General features: G+C 41.7%; 2 protein-coding genes across 3 annotated transcripts; one reads left to right on the forward strand and one right to left on the reverse strand.

Moving 5' to 3' along the window:
- Positions 1-242: 242 nt before the first annotated feature.
- Positions 243-9,095, reverse strand: LOC117295743 (acetylcholinesterase-like). 2 transcript variants are annotated; one of them, XM_033778466.1, is made up of 10 exons: positions 8,871-9,095; positions 7,185-7,608; positions 6,254-6,413; positions 5,821-5,898; positions 5,045-5,163; positions 4,299-4,469; positions 3,077-3,484; positions 2,151-2,350; positions 1,184-1,371; positions 243-475 (listed from the first exon to the last, which is right to left on the reverse strand). In XM_033778466.1, the coding sequence occupies exons 2-10, from the start codon at positions 7,545-7,547 to the stop codon at positions 384-386; spliced, it is 1,779 nt and encodes a 592-aa protein (XP_033634357.1). In that variant the 5' UTR covers positions 7,548-7,608; positions 8,871-9,095; the 3' UTR covers positions 243-383. The 2 variants fall into 2 exon arrangements, with proteins under 2 accessions (XP_033634357.1, XP_033634358.1); XM_033778467.1 differs by lacking the exon at positions 8,871-9,095 and adding an exon at positions 8,745-8,811.
- A 353-nt stretch (positions 9,096-9,448) lies between these two features.
- LOC117295987 (cholinesterase 1-like) lies at positions 9,449-17,286 on the forward strand. Its single transcript, XM_033778816.1, has 9 exons — positions 9,449-9,722; positions 10,034-10,478; positions 11,352-11,511; positions 11,859-11,936; positions 12,535-12,653; positions 13,127-13,297; positions 13,919-14,541; positions 15,419-15,606; positions 16,471-17,286. The coding sequence occupies exons 2-9, from the start codon at positions 10,116-10,118 to the stop codon at positions 16,560-16,562; spliced, it is 1,794 nt and encodes a 597-aa protein (XP_033634707.1). The 5' UTR covers positions 9,449-9,722; positions 10,034-10,115; the 3' UTR covers positions 16,563-17,286.
- The last annotated feature ends 1,969 nt before the right edge of the window (positions 17,287-19,255 follow it).

The raw sequence follows: 19,255 nt of genomic DNA on the forward strand, positions 1-19,255 counted from the left end.
TGAAAAAACACAACTTGTGCGACAATGGTGTTTTTTTCTTATACCATTCTCTCGCAACTTCGACGACCAATTGAGTTCAAATTTTCACAGGTTTGTTATGTTATGTATTTGTTTAGATACACAGTGAGAAGACTGGTCTTTGACAAGGCGTCCAGTGCCTTTAACACTGGTGTGGTCTGAACACTGTGTGGCAGGAGATTCTATGCCCCCACCCCACCCCCCCCCCCCCCCACCCCCGGAGATTCTGTGTACAAACTTCTTCAGATGAATCTCCTCCAGCTCATGTTAATTTCCGATGAGGGGGACGGAATCTCCGACGGACAGAATTCCCTAAGACATCGGGCTTAATAATTGGTAATCAAATTAGAAATCGGAACTTTATTTCAGTCCTCTGGGCACGTTTCCTCCGTGCATGTCTCGCTGCTGAAGCCGTCACCGAAGCTGGAGGAACCCGCTCGGCCCTTCTTTGCTTCCACTAAAAAAAAGAAAAAAAAAAAAAAAAAAAAAACATTTTAAATACTTTGTTTAATGCATCAAAACCAGGATATAATTTTAACAACCTAATTTCACCTTTAAGGTTTACATTATGATATTGAACATTCGAAGTCATCTTTACTGTTTCTTCAGAGCTTATCGACTTCCCGCCAAAGCTCCCCTTCTGCATGGAGATACGTAAAACCAAGTTTGAGCATGCCGAAGATTCTAGATTTATCAGTGGAGGAGACAGCTTCGCGAGGCTGGGTGAAAGCAAATAAATTATTGTAGTGATTCTGCCGGTCGGTGATGTTTAAGTGCATGAACCAATTTTATAGAGCTGCTTAAGCACAAAAACAAGCTAAGCACAACAATGCTAGCAAGAATAAAGTTCCAGCCAAAATACCATGCCACATGTACGATTTGTCTTTGGTATATCCGGCTCATTATTGCCATTAAAAACGTTTTTTTTTTTGCAGTGTTTCTGTAAGCAGCTGTATGAAATTGGTCTTGTTCTTAAAATATTGTTCAAATTGCAAAACATATATAAAAACATTATGGCGCAGCTAGCTTTGGGTAAAAGTTCGTATCGCAAACCATTGAGGGTTTCGTTTTTGACTGACTTGAATATGACACCTTCAGCCCTGTTGTAGAAAACAGTGATCTAAAAAATGCGGCAACTAACTGACTATAAATGACCGAGATTAACCTATTGTTTCGAGAAGTTCAGGAATGAAGTCGTTCCAAAAACGGCACTCTTGAGCCTTGATGCCGCGCCCGTTCAGCATCTCTGGTGTCAGATCTTTATATTCGAGTCCCTCAACGGTGAATAGCGGCCATTCTGTTTTTTTCTCTTCGTCTGTCAGCTCAGCGTCCAGGGAAGAAAGGTTGGGGTTTCTGGGGAGAGACGGTCAGGTACTAGGTTTGAATCTAATGGGAGACCTTCGGGAACGCTAGGTGGCAGTAGACTTATCACGGAAATTCGTTGTTTTCTATGCGTATGCCCAGTACTGCGTGAACAATGGTAAGTCTGTTGCCAGATGGCGTTCCAATGTTTCCGATTTAAAAACAATCTGAACACTTCTCTAAGACAACATTATTAAAGGAAGGGTAAATAATTATGTGTAGCCGGATTGATCTTTAATATTACAATAAATGAACGATTATACCAGAACATCTGCTTGTTATTGTTTTCGTGAACAGTGTGCGAAAAGACAGCCCCGAGTTAGTGCTTACATTTTCAAACATGAGCAAGTAATGGGTTTGCAGCAAAAGCAATTTGATTGGAAGCATGATGACCATCTAAAAATTATAATTTCACAGGATAATTGTATTATTCTTTACTTAAGACAATAGGACTATAATAAATTAAGTGTTACCAATAAAATGCAAATGAAAAACAAACAAATAACATAAGACCAACACACACGTGCATCTTTCAGGTCAAAACTAGACTTGGTTCTATTGATCGTGTTTTTTTAGTCGTCCTGATGGCCGCTACAAACAGCACCCATAATCAAACGTCATTTTGCCTTAGATTGCGAGTTAGGGCGCGTGATAGCTATTAATGTGGGGGCGTTTTTCGTGGCTGAGATGCAGAAGAATAACGCGATCTAAGACTTGAAATCAAGTCTAACGGTCAAAACCGTTCCATGAACATTGATCATGATACTAACCCAGTCTTAGCAAGATTCGCCCAATGGTTGATGATTCGAATAGACATCTCGACCTCCTCCTCTGTGAAGTCGTCCTTATCCTGAGCGACCAAGGGAAGGCCGAAGACAAACGTCAAATCTTCGGAGTGGGTGGCTCCCGCCCAGGGAGGGGTGTCGAGTAGAGGCGTGGTCGGTGTATGAGTGAAGTGGTAACGGTACACCTTCAATTCAATTCAATTCAATTCAATTCAATTCAATGAAACATTTAGCGCATTATCAAAAGTCTCTGTGCGCTTTGAGATGAAAAAATAGAAGTTAAAGTTAGAAAATAGAGACAAGTATGTACAATTTAGTTGACACAATACGAAAGGACTCACTAATTGGTCATCGAAGTTGCAAGAGAATAATGAACCAAAACACCCTTGTTGCACAAAATGTGTGTGCTTTCAGATGCATGTTAATCACAAAAGCTTCAACTGATGTAATGTACTATTTGAGTGAAAAATAACCGCTTTCTCAAAAACAAAATACGTAACTTCAGAGGAAGTCATTTCTCACAATGTTTTGTACTATCAACACTGCTCTCCATCGCTCGTAAGTTCGTATCCTGGACATTATTTTGAGTAACTACCAATAGTGTACAGGAACCGATTTCTCAAATAGTTAGGACTAGTCGATCCTAGGAGATATCAGAACATCAGAACTGCTCCAAACGAGAACATTTTCAAACATCTGCTGAAAACTTACCTGTTTAAAAATTAATTTGTGTTAAGCGCTTCTGGACTGTTGTGTACAGCGCTATATAAGTGCTGTTCAGTATTATATTATTATAATATTAAAACTTAAGGTTAGTCCTAAATTAGGAGTATTAACTCGTCCTAACTCGAGATAAGACTATAGTCTTAACTCTTTGTGAAATCCACCCCAGTGCCTTTAAAATGACCCACCTTGCGGCCGGCCTTCGTGAAACTTCTGGCCACTTTGTCCGTGTAGCGGACGAACATGATGTCACCACATACTTGCGACAGACTCTGTAGATAGTTACAACCGGGTCCATCGGTGCACGTTGCGTCTGTGTACATCATCTTAATAGCCTTGGCTACAATCGGCTCTTTGCTCACCATTGATGTGCACATCAGCGACAGAGAGTCGTAAGATGTGCTGTTAATGAACGGCTCCTCATCTGTCTGATAGATGGGGGTAATTATGCACATCCCTTCGTCGGCGTTCTCGCCAATGATTGTTACAGCGTCGTTGATGGCGCCATTTTCGCAGAGTTCGGAGGGGATGCCGGGAAGGAAATTGCCGTCAATTACCGGAGTGAATGAGAGCGGTCTTTCTCCATCAATGAGTGACTGGTGGAGTGGAAAGAAGTTACTTTTTTAGTCAAAGTTTCTACTTTAAAAACAACGACCATCATTATTGGTGATGCTGATTAGGAATGTAACGGCCATAAAGACATCATCACAACATTTGTGTTTGAATTAAGCGCCTTCGGTTACAGTCTGATTCCCTGTCTTTATTCATAAGACTATAGACAGGCGCCAGTCTTACACAAATAATGATTTCCTTGGAAAGACATCATGCCATGACACATAACTATTAGACTGACTAAGATGTACAAAGTCTGTGAAATATTTCCCTCTGAAATGAAGTCATATTCGAGGAAAGGGTATAGTAAAAAAAACCTTGACCTTTCATTTACATTCTTGCAACCAAATTTAATTGTGTTTACATGCTGTAATTGTGCACGTCTTTGTTTTATCACTGTTATCTCCCGAGTCACACAATGAATTAAGCCACAACTTTCACAAATTTGCTATTTCATTTCTCTGATTGATCACATACAACATGAGCAATTGATGATACCCAAGCCTACTTCCGTGTGGACTGTAAAAGGGGTAACCCTGTGTCAGCCCGAGGAGTAGGTGGCAACGGCCTCTGGAATAAAATAGTTGTAGCCCACACCTTGAAGTGGCTTTCAGGCCTTGTGTGTCTGGTGACTGGAATAAAAAATAAATAAAAAAACTGTTTGCGACTATCTTGTCAGCTTTGCCAACACTACTAACACATTTGAATAATATTTCATGACAGACAACAGTTTCAAATTGGAAAAAAAATCTCAATGATGCACATATTTTTTTCTTGATAAAAAAAACACACACAAACCTCATTGCTCTGATTTTTGATAATGGTGTCAACGTCCAAGTTATTCTGTAAACATTCAAGTAGTTCCTCCGACGTGTCGTGTTCGCAGCCGACTAAACCGCCGAAGATGAAGGCCCTCTTTCGGGCCAGTTCTTCGGGTGTTGTCGCCCAGGTAGGGGAAGCGTCACCACTCTGCGTGTACATTTAAATAATGTAAACAATAGGAATATTCCACGACTCTGTATTTGATGGGTTTATGAATGTGGCAATCGAAATTAAGGCCAATAGAAATCAAGGCAAATTGAAATCAAGGCAAATTGGAATCAAGGCAAATCGAAACCCGACAGGCAAATCTAAATCAAGGCAAATAGAAATCAAAATAAATCGAAATCAAGGCAAATTGAAATCATGGCAAATCGAAATCAAGGTAAATTGATATCAAGGCAAATCGAAATCAACACTTTTAAAACAGTGTTACGATTTCCAACATCTAGAACATGTTTAAAGAGCCAGTATTCCAAAGTGAACTGTAGTGTAAACTTCAACTGTTCCATGAAATTGAAGATTTCGCTGAAACTGTTTTCTTCTTCTTCTAAATTTCCGGTGATGTGTTTGAATGCTACGAACCATGCAAGCAGGTGTCAAAATGATAAACATGTTTATCATTTTAAACACGATAAAGACGTTTAAACTCTGAATACAGTTCTAACAGTGAAGGCAAATCGAATATCGAATTCGACGAAGTATCACTTATTAAATTAAATTACTTGCATGATGACGCCGCCGAAGAGCCCAGCACTACCCGGTGATACCGTTTGCAGACCGGCACTCGCTGCTCCAGCACTCTGACCAAAGATAGCTACTCGTGAAGGATCTCCGCCGAATGCTGGGTTGAAGAAAAAAAACACCCAGATAATCATTGCACGTTCAAACACTCTAGACATCCCGGGTCAGATTTGAACCGGGTTCCGCGTCCAAGAGCGGCCTGAACCATTTCAGTGTCAGGCTGCCCGAAAAATGATTGAAAATGGGGCTATACTCAAATTATGCACAGGTTTAACCCTTTTTGTGTAATTTTAAGCCAGATTCGTTGTCTAAACCCAGATACAAGTCAGGGTCCCACTAGACCAAGATCTGGGTTAACTCTGACCCGGAAGTGTTAAGAGGTACACGCTGTGAGACATAGGCCCTTTTCGAATCCACGCTTCGGCTCAGTGGATTCGTCTTCAGGCTCTGTTCTCTCGTCTGAAGACCTGACGGCGGGCCAAGCTAGCCTAAGCCAAATCTGGAGCCGAAGCCGTGGATTCGAAAACGGCCATTGGCCGTGTCCGAAACGTCGCCTTCGGCTACATCTAACGGCTAGATCGCGCGCGTCTGCGTCTGTCTATTCTTCAACACTTATACAGACGCGCTGATCTAGCCGTAGCTGTAGCCGAAGTCGCCGTTTCAGACACGGCCATATCTTCCAACCAAATTAAAACCCCAAAGATTCGGAGGAGTCATAACGTTTAAAGCTGATAATTAATCTAATGACTTTGTGTACCTCGGATGTTGTCTCGCACCCACTCCAAAGCGAGACGTTGATCCAACAGTCCCATGTTACCTGCAATGACGTCATCACCTGCATGTGTAGTTGTAAACAATATTACAAATTAATTATCATTTAGGGTGTTATTGCAAAAGTCAATGCCTTCAAGGCCTCTCTCTTTGAAAAACAAATGATGAACACTATAGGAGTGCACAGTTTAGGTTTATACAGACCAATGTACCAGAACCTAATTTCGTATTGTGTCCATAGACTCACCGTTGTACAAACATACAAGTCTTAGGTTTGAGTAAATTTGTCTGTATAAAATACCAAAATCAAACAGTGCACTCCTATAGTGTCCAACATTATTTCAAATTTAACCGAACCTAAGAGTGTCCTGGCCTATAGCATTATGTCCGTCCACCATCTTTCAAAATGGCCGACTTACCGGTGGACAAAAATCCAAGTGCTCCTAGTCTGTAATTGACCGAGACGGTGATGACGTCACCGATGGCAGCGATGGGGGTTGGAAGGAGGCCCTCAATGGCACCAGCCCCCAAGAAGAATCCACCACCGTGGAAGTAGACCAGAACGGCTGCATTCGGAGGCTAGAGGGAAACAAACATGTGAACAAAAAGTAGTCGATAACAATAAATATATAGCGACGAAATCAGTCCAATAAAGACGCTCAAGGCGCATTACAGATTTAAAGATGTAAAAACAATAAATAGTTATGGGATTTGAGGCATTGCATGGTGAGGTATAAATATATAATGGGAGACTTTGAGGCGCTAGGTGGCAGCAGACTTACCGGGTAAATTTCCATTGTTTACGTAGTTCTGAGCATGCACATTACCAAGAACAATGGATTTTACCCACTTTACCTAGTAAGTCTGCTGCCACCAAGCGTCCTGAAAGTCTCCCATTGTATGTAGTTTGTGCAAACATCATGTGTGTACCTACTTCCCAGGTAGAGATTGTTCTTTAGAAAATTGTGTTGCTATATTTTACTTCGAGGAGTAGATATTTGGATTTCGGGAGAACAGTTCTGAAAAGAACTGTCCTGCTTTTATAACTTAAAACTTAAGGGGCGGAAGATAGAAAATCGACTGGCACTATTATTTTAGCTTATAAGATTGTCGTGAGTGAGTTCTTAATTGGTCCCAACGTTTTGACTTTCGACAAGCTTGCTCTATAGTCATCGTCAGGAGACTATTTATAAATTGTTAACTCCACAATTTTCCATTCAATACAACTTGATTATTTATCAATATAAACCACAAGGGAAACTGACTGGGTAAATTTGTAAATGATTTTGGGGGTTGAACAAAGAATTGACTTGATTATCATATTATTGTTATCCCCTCACGTTCACTTACACCTGGTTTAGGAGCGAATACATCAAGGCAAAGGCAATCCTCACCGAAGCTCCCTGTTAACGTGAATCTACCAAGAGGGAATTTTGGTTGTGGACATCGGTTTCCAATCTTCGTAGCTTGAAGCTCGCCACTCCATGACTTTGCTACAGGGGCTTTGAAGCGTAGCGGACCGACGGGTGGCTCGGCGTACAGTATACCGAGGTAGGCGTCTACATCCCGGGCCAGCTCGGGGTGGACTACGGGACGGAATTGCAGAGTGGTGCCGGTGATCCGGCCCTGGCTGGTCGTCACCACGGGAGGGTCAGCTGAAGCCCGGGACGCACGAAGAGCGAGGCATAAAACACACGTCAACCACAGATTCATTTTAAATCAAGAATGAATCAACTTTATACCAGATCTTGTTGATCGTTGTGAACACAATACCCTGTCAAGAGGACAAATTGTTAATTCAAATAATAAAAAATAAAAAAAAATTAAACAATACCGATCTTTGATGCAAAATTGCTATATCGAGCTGATTGAAGCACATTTTTAAATAGGGACTAAAGGTAAAGGAATGTTTGATGTAACATGCAACAAATTGTATTTCTGCAAATAATCACAGTTATTATGAAAAAAACTGTTAATTTTAAAACATGATACTGTACCGATGTGTGCCGGTGTCAGATGCAATTGTGTCCGCCATGCAATACTGTCCGCTCCGGACACCTTTGCATATTAATATGCAATCGTGTCCGGGGCTATGCAAAAACCGTCCGGCGGACATGTACATGACTGTACATGTATGCGCGTGCGTAAGCAGCGTGCATGCACTGAACCTACGTATATAAATGCAACATGCGTATTCACGTATTTTATGAATGCAGCGACCAACGGCCGAACATTTCCCATGTCATTCATGACATGCATTAAGCTTGCAAAAAATGGCGAACGTGGTCCGTCGACCAAGGGCGTTTAATTTACTGCAAGGACGGTTTTGCACGGGGGCGGACACAACTGCATATGCAAAATGTGTCCGGGCGGACCCAACTGTATTATGCAGCAGCGTCCGGGCGGACACGATTGCATATGCAAAAACCGTTCGGCGGACATTATTGCATATACAATAATGTCCTCCGGATAGTATTGCATGACATAATTGCATGCGACACCGGTACATTATTGCTGTTGAATGAATGAGAATGGGTCAGTGGTAACTGGCTGCGAGTTTGTTACGGTGAGTAGGTATACACGAGCAAAACCGGGAACCATAACAAAAGAGGACAATATAGGGTCCATAGTTGGGGAAAGGTTCACAGTTGGAAAACGTGTACAAAACCAATGGGAGCTGTTGCAAAAGAAGTTGGTGTACGTATACTTATAAAGAGGGACAACAGGAGGTCCACGGTTGCCTATGGGTGCGTTCGTTTAGCTTCCCTGGGTCGACCCCGGTGTGTGGCGTGGTTTTTTTTCCAGGACAAACGTGGGTAATTATATGCACACGTCCGTCCTGGGGAAAAAACCGCCACACACCGGGGTCGACCCAGGGAAGCTAAACGAACGCACCCACTGTATACACACTTGTGTGAGTTAGATTGGGACGAGATGTCCATAGTCGTTCTTTGTTGTGTGCCACAACAATTACTTCCAAACATGAATTAAGTAGTGTAGTCAATTCCATGCTTTAGTCGATGCACCGTACAATACCTTGTTCACATTCAACGTATAAAGAGAATCCGTCCCATCAAAGAGGTTGAAAATAATTGTACTTTGGTTAGTAAAAAAAAATAGTAGTTCTGAATCCTCCACAGAACAGCCATCATCCTATTTCACCATTCACTGGCTGAAAAGGGGAACTCAGCACGCACGGGGAATGAGTAAACATAACCTTCGAACTGCATTGTTGTTGTGTACTCGTCGGCAATGTTTAGGTTTAATCAGACGATGTGGAAACACACTGAACTTTTTCCTGTGTTTCGATAGGGCTGTGCCTTGTAAACGGGCACCCGTCTACTCCCAGTCATGACCAACGATGCCCGTATACGGATTACCAATGGTCACTGCTGTTCCTACACTATTATGCTTATCACACAAACACACACTAACAAGACAATCAAGCAAAGTGCAAAATGATGTTCTTTTTTAAAATCTCTATCAAATCAACAAGGTTGAAAATTTAACCGCCCTAAGACACAATTTTGGACTAACATTCAAACAAAGCCATGACCTCCAAGACTGTGTTTCTACGGGGGCTTTGGCGCATGATTTTGTTTTACACAAGTCAGTGCGGTTCACACAAAAGGGTCGAGTACCCAGACCGAACTCAGCGCATAGAAATGCTAATACGGCAGGACATCCAAGTACAATTATGCAGGCAACCAAATGCCCTTGACCCGCTGCGTTATTTGTTGTTGACAAAAAGACTTGCTGTTGTGTTTAATTTGGGGGAATTGCCATAATTCGCGGCTAGCTTCAGCTTCTGGTTGAATCGAGTCCTTTTGACAGCCAAGCAACCCGACTCTGTTCGCAGTAAAACACGGCTCGGACAACCTCACCTTGGTGAGTATGGTCGTGTAGCTGCGAATGACGTATATGGCTTAACTGTAAATTTTGCTGTTGTGTTGGTTGGACATTTTGATGGTAATACAATTGTATTGGTGGTAAGGTTACCTGTCGCCACAAAGTGTTGATAAGTGGCATTTTGTTTTGGGTTGATTTACAGCACACTGTGAGATGCAATTAATTATCGGCTATGGTCAATGTTTGAAATGTGGTGTTGTAAAATATCCAAGTAGGGGCTCCAAGTCTGTCTAGACTATGTATATCAGAGGACAGAAATATTATGTGAATTTTAATTCATATTTTAACAGGTTTTGATAGTTGATCTAAGCTGTTTATAAGAAAGATTATACTTTGCGAGCTCGAGATTCATTGCCCATATGACATAGAACGATGGAGTTGAAAGTGTTTTCTGTTCTATGCATGGTTCTTGTGGTGGTGTTCTGCGATGACCCTCCCGTGGTCACGACCAGCCAGGGCCGGATCACCGGCACCACCCTGCAATTCCGCCCCGTGGTCCACCCCGAGCTGGCCCGGGATGTAGACGCCTACCTCGGTATACCGTACGCCGAGCCACCCGTCGGTCCACTACGCTTCAAAGCCCCCGTAGCAAAGTCATGGAGTGGCGAGCTGAAAGCCACGAAGCTCGGAAACCGATGTCCACAACCTAAAGTTCCTTTCGGTCTTAACCTTGTCATCAGTGGACCCTTTGATGAGGACTGTCTCACCATTGATGTCTTTGTTCCCCGGCCGGCGGTGAGTGTGTGTGTTTTTTTTAGTTGGTCTTTGACATGTGATCGTGTTTGAGGTTATGAGCTGGACCCAATTTCAAAGTGCTGGTTAAGCATAACAATATATTACGCTTACAAGGAAAAGGTTACCATCGAAGCAATCATGTCACAAGTAAATTTTGTGATTGGGTATCCCGCTCATTTCTGCTTAGCAGAAAATTGTTGAGCAATGTTCTCTTTAAGCAGCTCAATGAAATTGGGCCCAAGCACTTCGTGGATAACGTGAGACTCTTTTACGTTGCCCGCTCATCCCTCAAGACCAACTCACCACTGTGATCACTTTTTCTTTGGTTTCGTCGGGATGATCCATTTAAAAAGTAGGGTATAACTTTACCACATTACTTCACAAGTCAATGACCATAAAAATCTAGATGGCAAAGAGCACTGGGGCTGTTGGTATTATAAAACCTTGTTTTTTGTAGTTTTAGAGAAAGAGGTTATTTTTCACCTCATAATCTTCTGAGAAAGGCTTCAGGCATGATGCCTTTTACCGGCATCTTTCAGAAAGCACACAATATAATGCAACAGGGGTGCTTCCCCTCGTATTTTCTTGCAACTTCAATAACAAATTGAGCCCACACTTTCACAGGTTTGTAACTTTTGAGATACACCAAGTGAGAATGCTGGTCGATGGCAATAATACCAAAAATACACCCGGCCTACGATGAGATGAATCCAGTCAAGTTGACCCCTTCTGCTGACAAATTAATGACCCTACACTTTTGTGAAATTGGTTCAGAGTCCCAGGTTTCAGGGATTGTATGCTCGACATATTCCAAAAGAAATGGAGGGAAAATTATGAATGTTGGTTTTGATCACGTTTTTAAAACTCATACAGCCACATAAAGCCGCTGTTATCCTGTCCGTACACGGAGGCGGGTACATACTCGGGGCTGGAACGATGGAGGAGATTATGCCCTCTCCCCTCGTTGCCGTAGGTGGCGTCATCGTAGTCGCTTTCAACTATCGTATTGGAGCGCTGGGGTTTCTTTCAACAAGTGAGTATTTACAATATTATTTCCTCAACTATTACAGACTAATCTTGACAGTAATATTTTGGGTTGAAGACGAAAACATTGACTGGAGTGGGACTTGAACCTGCGGCCTATGGATCGTAATGTGATGGCGTTCTACCAACTGAGCTATCCATCCCTTATGATCGTGGTATCTCTATTATGTCAGTATTATGGTTCAGGTGCCAATATCAACTTCTGTTTATATCAAGTGCCGTGCTTTTACACACATTTAAAACCAAAGTCTTGTCTTGGTTCTGATATTTCATCCGATGGATTTACGGTTTTTGCAAGCAGACATGCGATACTTTCTTCTTCTTCTTCTTCTGTAGATGATGACGTCATTCCTGGTAACATGGGGATGCTGGATCAGAAGCTCGCAATGGAATGGGTTCGAGATAACATTGAAGGTACGTCCTGCCCTCAGACATTGCAGTCCGGAATAAATTTGATTTTTGTTTGATCAAGATGTTGAGTTGACTGCAAGCCAACATTATCCACGATCATGTGATTATCAGGGACAAAGCACCACCAATCTAAAGTAGGACAAAAACAGATAATTTAATTGGACTGAATATACAATGAATTGGACTTGATTTCACACATAAATCGCAGCGGAAAAAAAATGGTGTTAAAGATATTTCAACTTCGCATCGGGGATGAAGAATTTATTGTTTTCCCCCCTTGACACCGATATGTAATTTAGTACTTTCCTGAGATCTGTCATAAACAAATTTACACATGTTAATAAGTCGCGATCGTGATTCGAACCAACGATCTTAGTTTTGTCCCCAACCATCCGAACAACATTCCCATTACCGTTTACAATGCATGGTTATAATCTTATTTGTAAATCTTGAGAATCACAATAGTCAAGCATTTATGCAGACAGTTCCTGATTCTCCTTCGTGATTGGGTTCTCTCATTAATGTGTCATTCACAAAAGTTGTTTGTCCATAAAATTAATCACTGACATTTCCTTTTTATTGTGTTGCTTCTCTCGCAAAGCATTTGGAGGTGACCCCAATCGAGTCACCATCGCTGGGGTGAGCGCCGGTTCGTCCAGCGTGGGATTACACATGGTCTCACCAGCCAGCGCCGGGCTCTTCCGCGGAGCGATCATGGAGGTAAAGCTGGTTTGGGGAAAAACATTGGTGACGAGACAAAGTTGTTGTGCACCCAAGTGGTATCGAAACAAAGTGTACTAGGAAACATTCAAAGGAAACACTGTCAGCACAGAGGAAGAACAATTCGCCCGTGGTTCAAACATAAGCAGGAAGACTTGTTCCTTTTTATAGTTAGCATAAACGTTAAGCATTAAAGTAGGGTTTAAATTAAGTTTTCCAGAATGATGCATTGTGAATGCATTGTAACACTCTTCTTCTCGCATGCCTGTCTATCCAACTCTAAAGCCCGGTTCAGTATACTTCTTAACGCCACAATTTCTTGTACTCAACCCCTGCGAAACATTTTCTGCGAAAACGGCCCCGTGATGTCAAAATTCGTATCGCATTCGCGTTCACAGGAAGTATGAACCTGGCTTAACTCTAAGTTTTTTCGATAGGAGTTTCTTGAGCTCATTTTTATTCGTTCAATGCAGAGTGGTTCGGGCTCCGCATATTGGGCCTCGATGTCTTCGGAGAAGGCTCGCGGGCGGGCCTTCGCTCTGGGGAAACTGGTCGGCTGCGAGCAGGAAACCTCACAGGAGCTACTAGAATGTTTACAGAGAGTTGAAAATGGTGACATCTTCGTCGAAAATCAACACCTAAAGGTTTGTGATATACTTATATTACACTGTACAAAGTCGTGAATATTGTCGGTGCCACCTACAAAGACGAGTTTTTGATTCAATGAGAATACTGCAAGAGAAAGAAGAAAACCTTTTCGAATCTGAATCTAAATCTGAATTATGTAATCGGCAAAGCATCCTTATGGAAACATCACACCAACTTTAGGTAAAGAAAGACAATGAAAGACATTTTCAGCTTCAGATGTGGGAGGAAAACTCCGATTGAGAAATCCCATGCAGGGACTGAAAAACAAATCACATGCAATGCTCCGGTCAAGGAATCGAACCGGGATCCACCGAGGTGAAATGCAGGGACAGCAATCACTCAGCCAGGCTGAGTGCTGGTGTCCCACCGGAGATTAGGTATGGGAAAATTGTGGGCTGGTATGGATGACTAAAAAGAGGGCGCTATCAGAAGTAGTTTGTACAGTTCGCCATTGGGGTGGGGGGGGGGAGGGGGGCACGACGACACACACAATCTCCGTGGGTGGGGGGGGGGGTGGGGGCTGCCACACCGTGACCCTTGTCGTAATCAACTGTAAATCAATAAGAAAATTGGCTCAATATTGTATACAAAACTTTTCATTCCATTTTGACAAATAGCTGAGCGAGGCATTGGGGGAGATGGGTTTCACCTTCTTCTATCCTGTGTACGACGACGGAACTTTCTTAACCGAAGCAGTCCCCGACCTGTATGCGAAGGGCGCCATCAACGACGCAGCGTCAATAATCGGGGCGAACGCCGACGAGGGTATGTTCAGCGTCATGAGTTTCCTTCCCAACTTCAACCACGAGGAAGCACCGTTTATCGATGCAGCAACGTACGCTGCACTGCAACCCATGTGTACGTACGCGTTTAGCACCGAGCCCATCGTCAACAAGGCGGTTAACATGATGTACACCGACGCCACGTGCGCGGATAGGAAAGACTGCAACTATCTTCAGAGCTTGTCGCAGTTGTGCGGCGACTTAATGTTCGTCTGCCCTGCTGACTACTCAGCGAGGGCTCTCGTCAATGCAGGGCGTAAGGTGTACCGCTACCACATGACTCACCATCCGGCTAACCCTGTCCTCGGGCCGGCATGGACGGGGGCCAACCACGGAGAAGAGATGACGTATGTCTACGGCGTGCCTCTGGTTCCCTCCGATAAGATTAAGTTCCCGGATGAGGAGATGCGTATGTCACTGCGCATGATCAGGTACTGGTCCAACTTTGCAAAGACTGGGTAAGTTTAGCAATCTTTTTACAATACCTCGTACCAAATGAAATTTGGGTACTGTACAAAACTGTGGCCTGTATAAAATGAAAGCTATAAGAAGGAGACGGTAGTCAATGAGCATACCGGGTGCATGCACTAGCATTGCGAACTCCTAAAATACACCCACACTTTGAGTGATTTCAATGTCGACTTGAAATTGAAACTGAACCGCGCAATATTGTTTTCAAACGCAGAGACAACTTCAATTTAAATTCAATTCACCCCAACTCATTTAGAGATAGTCACTACATGGTGTTACCGCAAACTCTTCTATATCTCATTTCCACCATGCAAAGTTTCAAATCCTACTTATTTCCACACTGTTACACATAAAGTGACACAATAATGAACAGAATAAACTGAGTATTTTTTTTAATTATACGCTTGAAAAAGCAAAACAAAGAAACAGTATGGAGGCTGATATGATGGGCCGAGGCTTGTAGTTATCATCCTGCGGACAGACAGAAAGTCAAACGAACAAACATAAGACGTACAGAAATGAACAAAAAACAACTTGACCTGTTACTGATGTTTGAAGCTTTGCATGGCGTGAATAATAATAATAATTAGTTATTAAAAATAGTAAAATTGCGGATACAACCCTGTAATCATTGTTTTAGGGAGTGTTGGTTCTGGAAAGAGCCGGTTTGGTCTCAATGTTTCGAACAACAGTATACTCTGCTCGTCTTCAGGAGTAACAAAAATTTACCCATCTTGGCATGTAGATCTTCATATCAGCTCGACGCTCTATCCCTTCATTGTGGCCTACTGTAGGTTACTCCGAAAATTCTCTCGCCAGACACAACTCACTAAATTGTTCTCTCATTATTGTTTTCCTTTCCAGCGACCCCAACCTGTCTTCCCTGGACGCTGCCCTGACAGACGAAGAGAAAAAGACAGAATGGCCACTTTTCACCGTTGAGGGACTCGAATATAAAGAACTGACACCAGAGATGCAGAATGGGCGCGGCTTCAAGGCTCAAGAGTGCCGCTTTTGGAACGACTTCATTCCTGAACTTCTCGAAACAATAGGTTAGTTGAACCAACGTCAATCAACTTGTAGAAGAATCTTTGGCTTCCTTGGTTTTTTGTATGTACCGGTTTTTTGTATGTACCGGTATCTCCATGCAGAAGGAAAGCTTTGGTGGAAAGTCGATTTAACCATTTCTGGACCGCCCAGCCACCTAAAGCGATACACTGTATTATGCGGTAGGAGGAAACCTCGCTATAGCTTTTGTTTGTAGAAAATAAAAAACATCAAAATAAAACTAGGTAGTCAATAGTAGGCCTAACGCATTGGTGAATCCATCTAGTTGTTTATAGATCATTATTAATTTTTCTCTTCACACTTGACTTGACGAAGCTAATGATGATGAAATAGTTTAGCACTTGCCGAACAAAACGCTTATTAGTAAACACAAAGGAAACTCATGGTGATATTGTCGAAAACTTATGCCTTCGCAAATAATCATCATTGAGCCAGATAAAAGCCTTGAAAAGCTATTGTATCCATTTTATCATTATACAAAAATAATCGCTATAAATATTACCGTAGGGGTTTTTATTGTTCCCCAATGAGGACTTGTACAAATACTACCGAAAGGGTCAAAAATTGTGCGTTTAATTATAAATAATAAGCCTTGGCTATCTTTAAAAAATTTGAACTACGATTTAATTAAAGTTACTGCAAGAATCTAGAAAAGAAAAACGAAATTATTTCGGCAAACTCGGGCGGTGCAGGGACTAGAGGGATAAACCCTGAAAAACTGTTACAGATGACTTGAATGTTAAACATCAATGTAAAATATTTTGTTGGTGAAATTGGGGTTGTTAAAATCATGTATTGTATTGATATAATAACACATTTTAATGTTGTCTTTTTTGGGTTTTTTCCAGAGGAAGCAAAGAAGGGCCGAGCGGGTTCCTCCAGCTACGGTGACGGCTTTGGCAGCGAGACATGTACGGAGGAGACGTGCCCAGAAGACTGAAATAAAGTTCGAGTTTGAGATAAAAAAAAAATAATAATAGTGGCATCTTATAGGCTATAGCGCTCATATCCGTCACTTAGTGATGCTAAGGGCCCAATTTCATAGCGCTGCTTAGCGGCCGAAATACGCCAAGGCTTAAGCAATTTGTTTTGCTACAGTACGCACGCAAATTAGCTTACCGTTAAGCAGCGCTATGAAATTGGGCCCAGGGCGCTTCAACATTAAGCGAGGTCAAATGTGATTATGAATGGGGATTTACGTATAGGCTCAAGGCAGATCTCTGGCGTATTAACGAGATTTGTAGTGTAACGTCATTATGTCCAGGCTTAGCTGGGAGAGAGCATTTTTTCTCGCCGCACGGTGGCGCACTTTTGCTGAAATGTCATATGAGCCTACACAGAAAAATGTTTCAGAAAATCTTCCCGTCAGACACCATTAAATATAGTTTAGATAATACTTAACATAAACTTGTGTTGCTTTTGTACTATCGAGGGGAGGGAGGTAGGGATGGGTGGGGTGGGGGTTGCGAAGAAGGGAATGTCCCGGGCGTTTTGTCCTTAAGTTTGGTTTCATTTCGTGGTATTTTATTTCGTCGAGTGTCTGTACATAATTTTGTTTACTTTTAATGGCGATTTGTCGTTGAAAGTTCACTCACGGTCTATATATCTGGAAATGCTCTGTACATGTTTATTGAAATTAAAATTAATGATCAGTTGGACAGAAAGTTAGCTTCAGTTGTTAGTTTTATTTTGCAGCTTACCCTATCAACATTTTTATGCACACCCTTTAAGAGGATTTTTTTAAATATTAACTGAAGACTTAATAATAATAGATTTTTAATTACTTAAAACTTGAAAAATAATATTGTTTATATCAACAAACTACAGGATGATTGGGGGGGGGGGGGCGGGGTGGCAAGCAAACAATATTATGCGATTAGCGCCCGTATTTGTCAACCGATGATAAAAACCAAGCTTTCGCAAGGCTAGTTTGAAAATGTGGGCGGGGAGGCATAATCATGTTCTAGTTAAATCAATAACTCTCCCCCAAAGCTAACCATCGCTTATGGTAATCACCATGGCAATAAGAAACATTCCCATGTGCACAATATTAGTACTTTTGTTGACTAAAATTAGCTACTTATGATTCAGTGTAACGCAACGAAATTATAGCAAAAGTCGCCATTATTTTTGTTTAGGTGATGGCAGTCTAGTATTGTCGGATGAAATATCGAAATTATACCTTTCAGATCTCCAGTTATTAGAGATCGAAACTTGATTGACTTTTTAACACAGAGAGCAGAAATCTTCTCAAGGCTACATCAAAATTGGGGGCGTGGACACGTAGGATCGTGTAATGGAAAAGTCAATATTACTCCCCCTTGCTAACCATCGCTTACGGTAATAAATAATCTTAAAGGCAGTGGACACGATTGGTAATTGTCAAAGAGTAGCCTTCACAGTTGGTGTATCTCAACATATGCATAAAATAACTAACCTGTGAAAATTTGAGCTCAATCGGTCATCAAAATTGCGAGATAATAATGAAAGAAGAAAACACCCTTGTCACACGAAGTTGTGTGCGTTTAGATGGTTGATTTCGAGACATCAAATTCTAAACTTGAGGTTTCGAAATCAAATTCGTGGAAAACTACTTCTTTCTCGAAAACTATGGCACTTCAGAGGGAGCTGTTTCTCACAATGTTTTATACCAACAACCTCTCCCCATTACTCGTCACCAAGAAAGGTTTTATGCTACTAATTCTTTTGAGTAATTACCAATAGTGTCCACTGCCTTTAATAACAATAACAATATTCCCATGGCGCGTGTGTTATAGTATTTTTGTCGATTAAAATTAGCTTCTTATGATTCAGTGCAACACTACGACAGCAGATCAAATCGCCATAATTGTTGAGGTATTGGTTGCTTGTAGGCGCATGATATCAAACCAAAGTTTTGAAATCTTCTATTGATGTAGAGAATCATAACTTGAGGTTCTCGATTTGCAACACAGAGAGCTCGGTTATATTCTGATCATGGCCTCGGTATTGGGTTTAGTGATCGTGGTTTGTTTCCTTCAAGCGAAGGGAGATGCGTGTGGAGTTTTGACCATTAATGATGGTAAGGATGACGGAGCTTCGCTTCTCAAGAAAACCATCTCTGTGTTCAAACAAAAATGCCGGGCAGGTAAGGAACTTCATTTTATTGTCTAACCAAACATATCAATAACTTAAACCAACAAAACCTTATTTGGGTAAACATTTTGTTCCAAGGAGTGCAAACAAAACATTTCAATAAACGCAGGTAAGGAGCTTCTTTTATTGTTATTTTTGCAGTCATTGCTATAGTAAAGAGAAAGGGGCGACTAAACATCTTTACACAAATAAATAAACTAATTAACACAAACATATCACATTTGTGTCGGTTTTTATAAAACTATAGCTTTGTTTATCATGGAGCGCAAACAGAATATGTTTACAAAAATGCATATAGGTTGTCGAACCTTTTTTTAAAGACACACGTTTGGTAATTGTCATAGACCAGTCTTCTCACTGGTGTATTTCAACAAATACACAAAATAACAAACCTGTGAAAATGTGAACTCGATTGGTAAACAGACCCTTCATAAAAGTGGGTAGTACAAACAATATTACATTGGTATGAGTGACGGGCGTGTTGTTTTTAGCTCACCG

The sequence above is a fragment of the Asterias rubens genome, chromosome 10 (assembly GCF_902459465.1).
Source record: "Asterias rubens chromosome 10, eAstRub1.3, whole genome shotgun sequence".
NCBI lineage: Eukaryota > Metazoa > Echinodermata > Asteroidea > Forcipulatida > Asteriidae > Asterias > Asterias rubens.

Coding starts and splice junctions, on each gene's coding strand:
- LOC117295743 (XM_033778466.1), bottom strand. CDS start 7,547: ATGAATCTGTGGTTGACGTGTGTTTTATGCCTCGCTCTTCGTGCGTCC. Junction 4,470..5,044: donor TCGGCGGCGTCATCATGCAA/GTAATTTAATTT, acceptor ATGTACACGCAG/AGTGGTGACGCTTCCCCTAC. Junction 1,372..2,150: donor GCGAATCTTGCTAAGACTGG/GTTAGTATCATG, acceptor GTCTCTCCCCAG/AAACCCCAACCTTTCTTCCC.
- LOC117295987 (XM_033778816.1), top strand. CDS start 10,116: ATGGAGTTGAAAGTGTTTTCTGTTCTATGCATGGTTCTTGTGGTGGTG. Junction 11,937..12,534: donor GGTTCGAGATAACATTGAAG/GTACGTCCTGCC, acceptor TCTCTCGCAAAG/CATTTGGAGGTGACCCCAAT. Junction 12,654..13,126: donor TCCGCGGAGCGATCATGGAG/GTAAAGCTGGTT, acceptor CGTTCAATGCAG/AGTGGTTCGGGCTCCGCATA.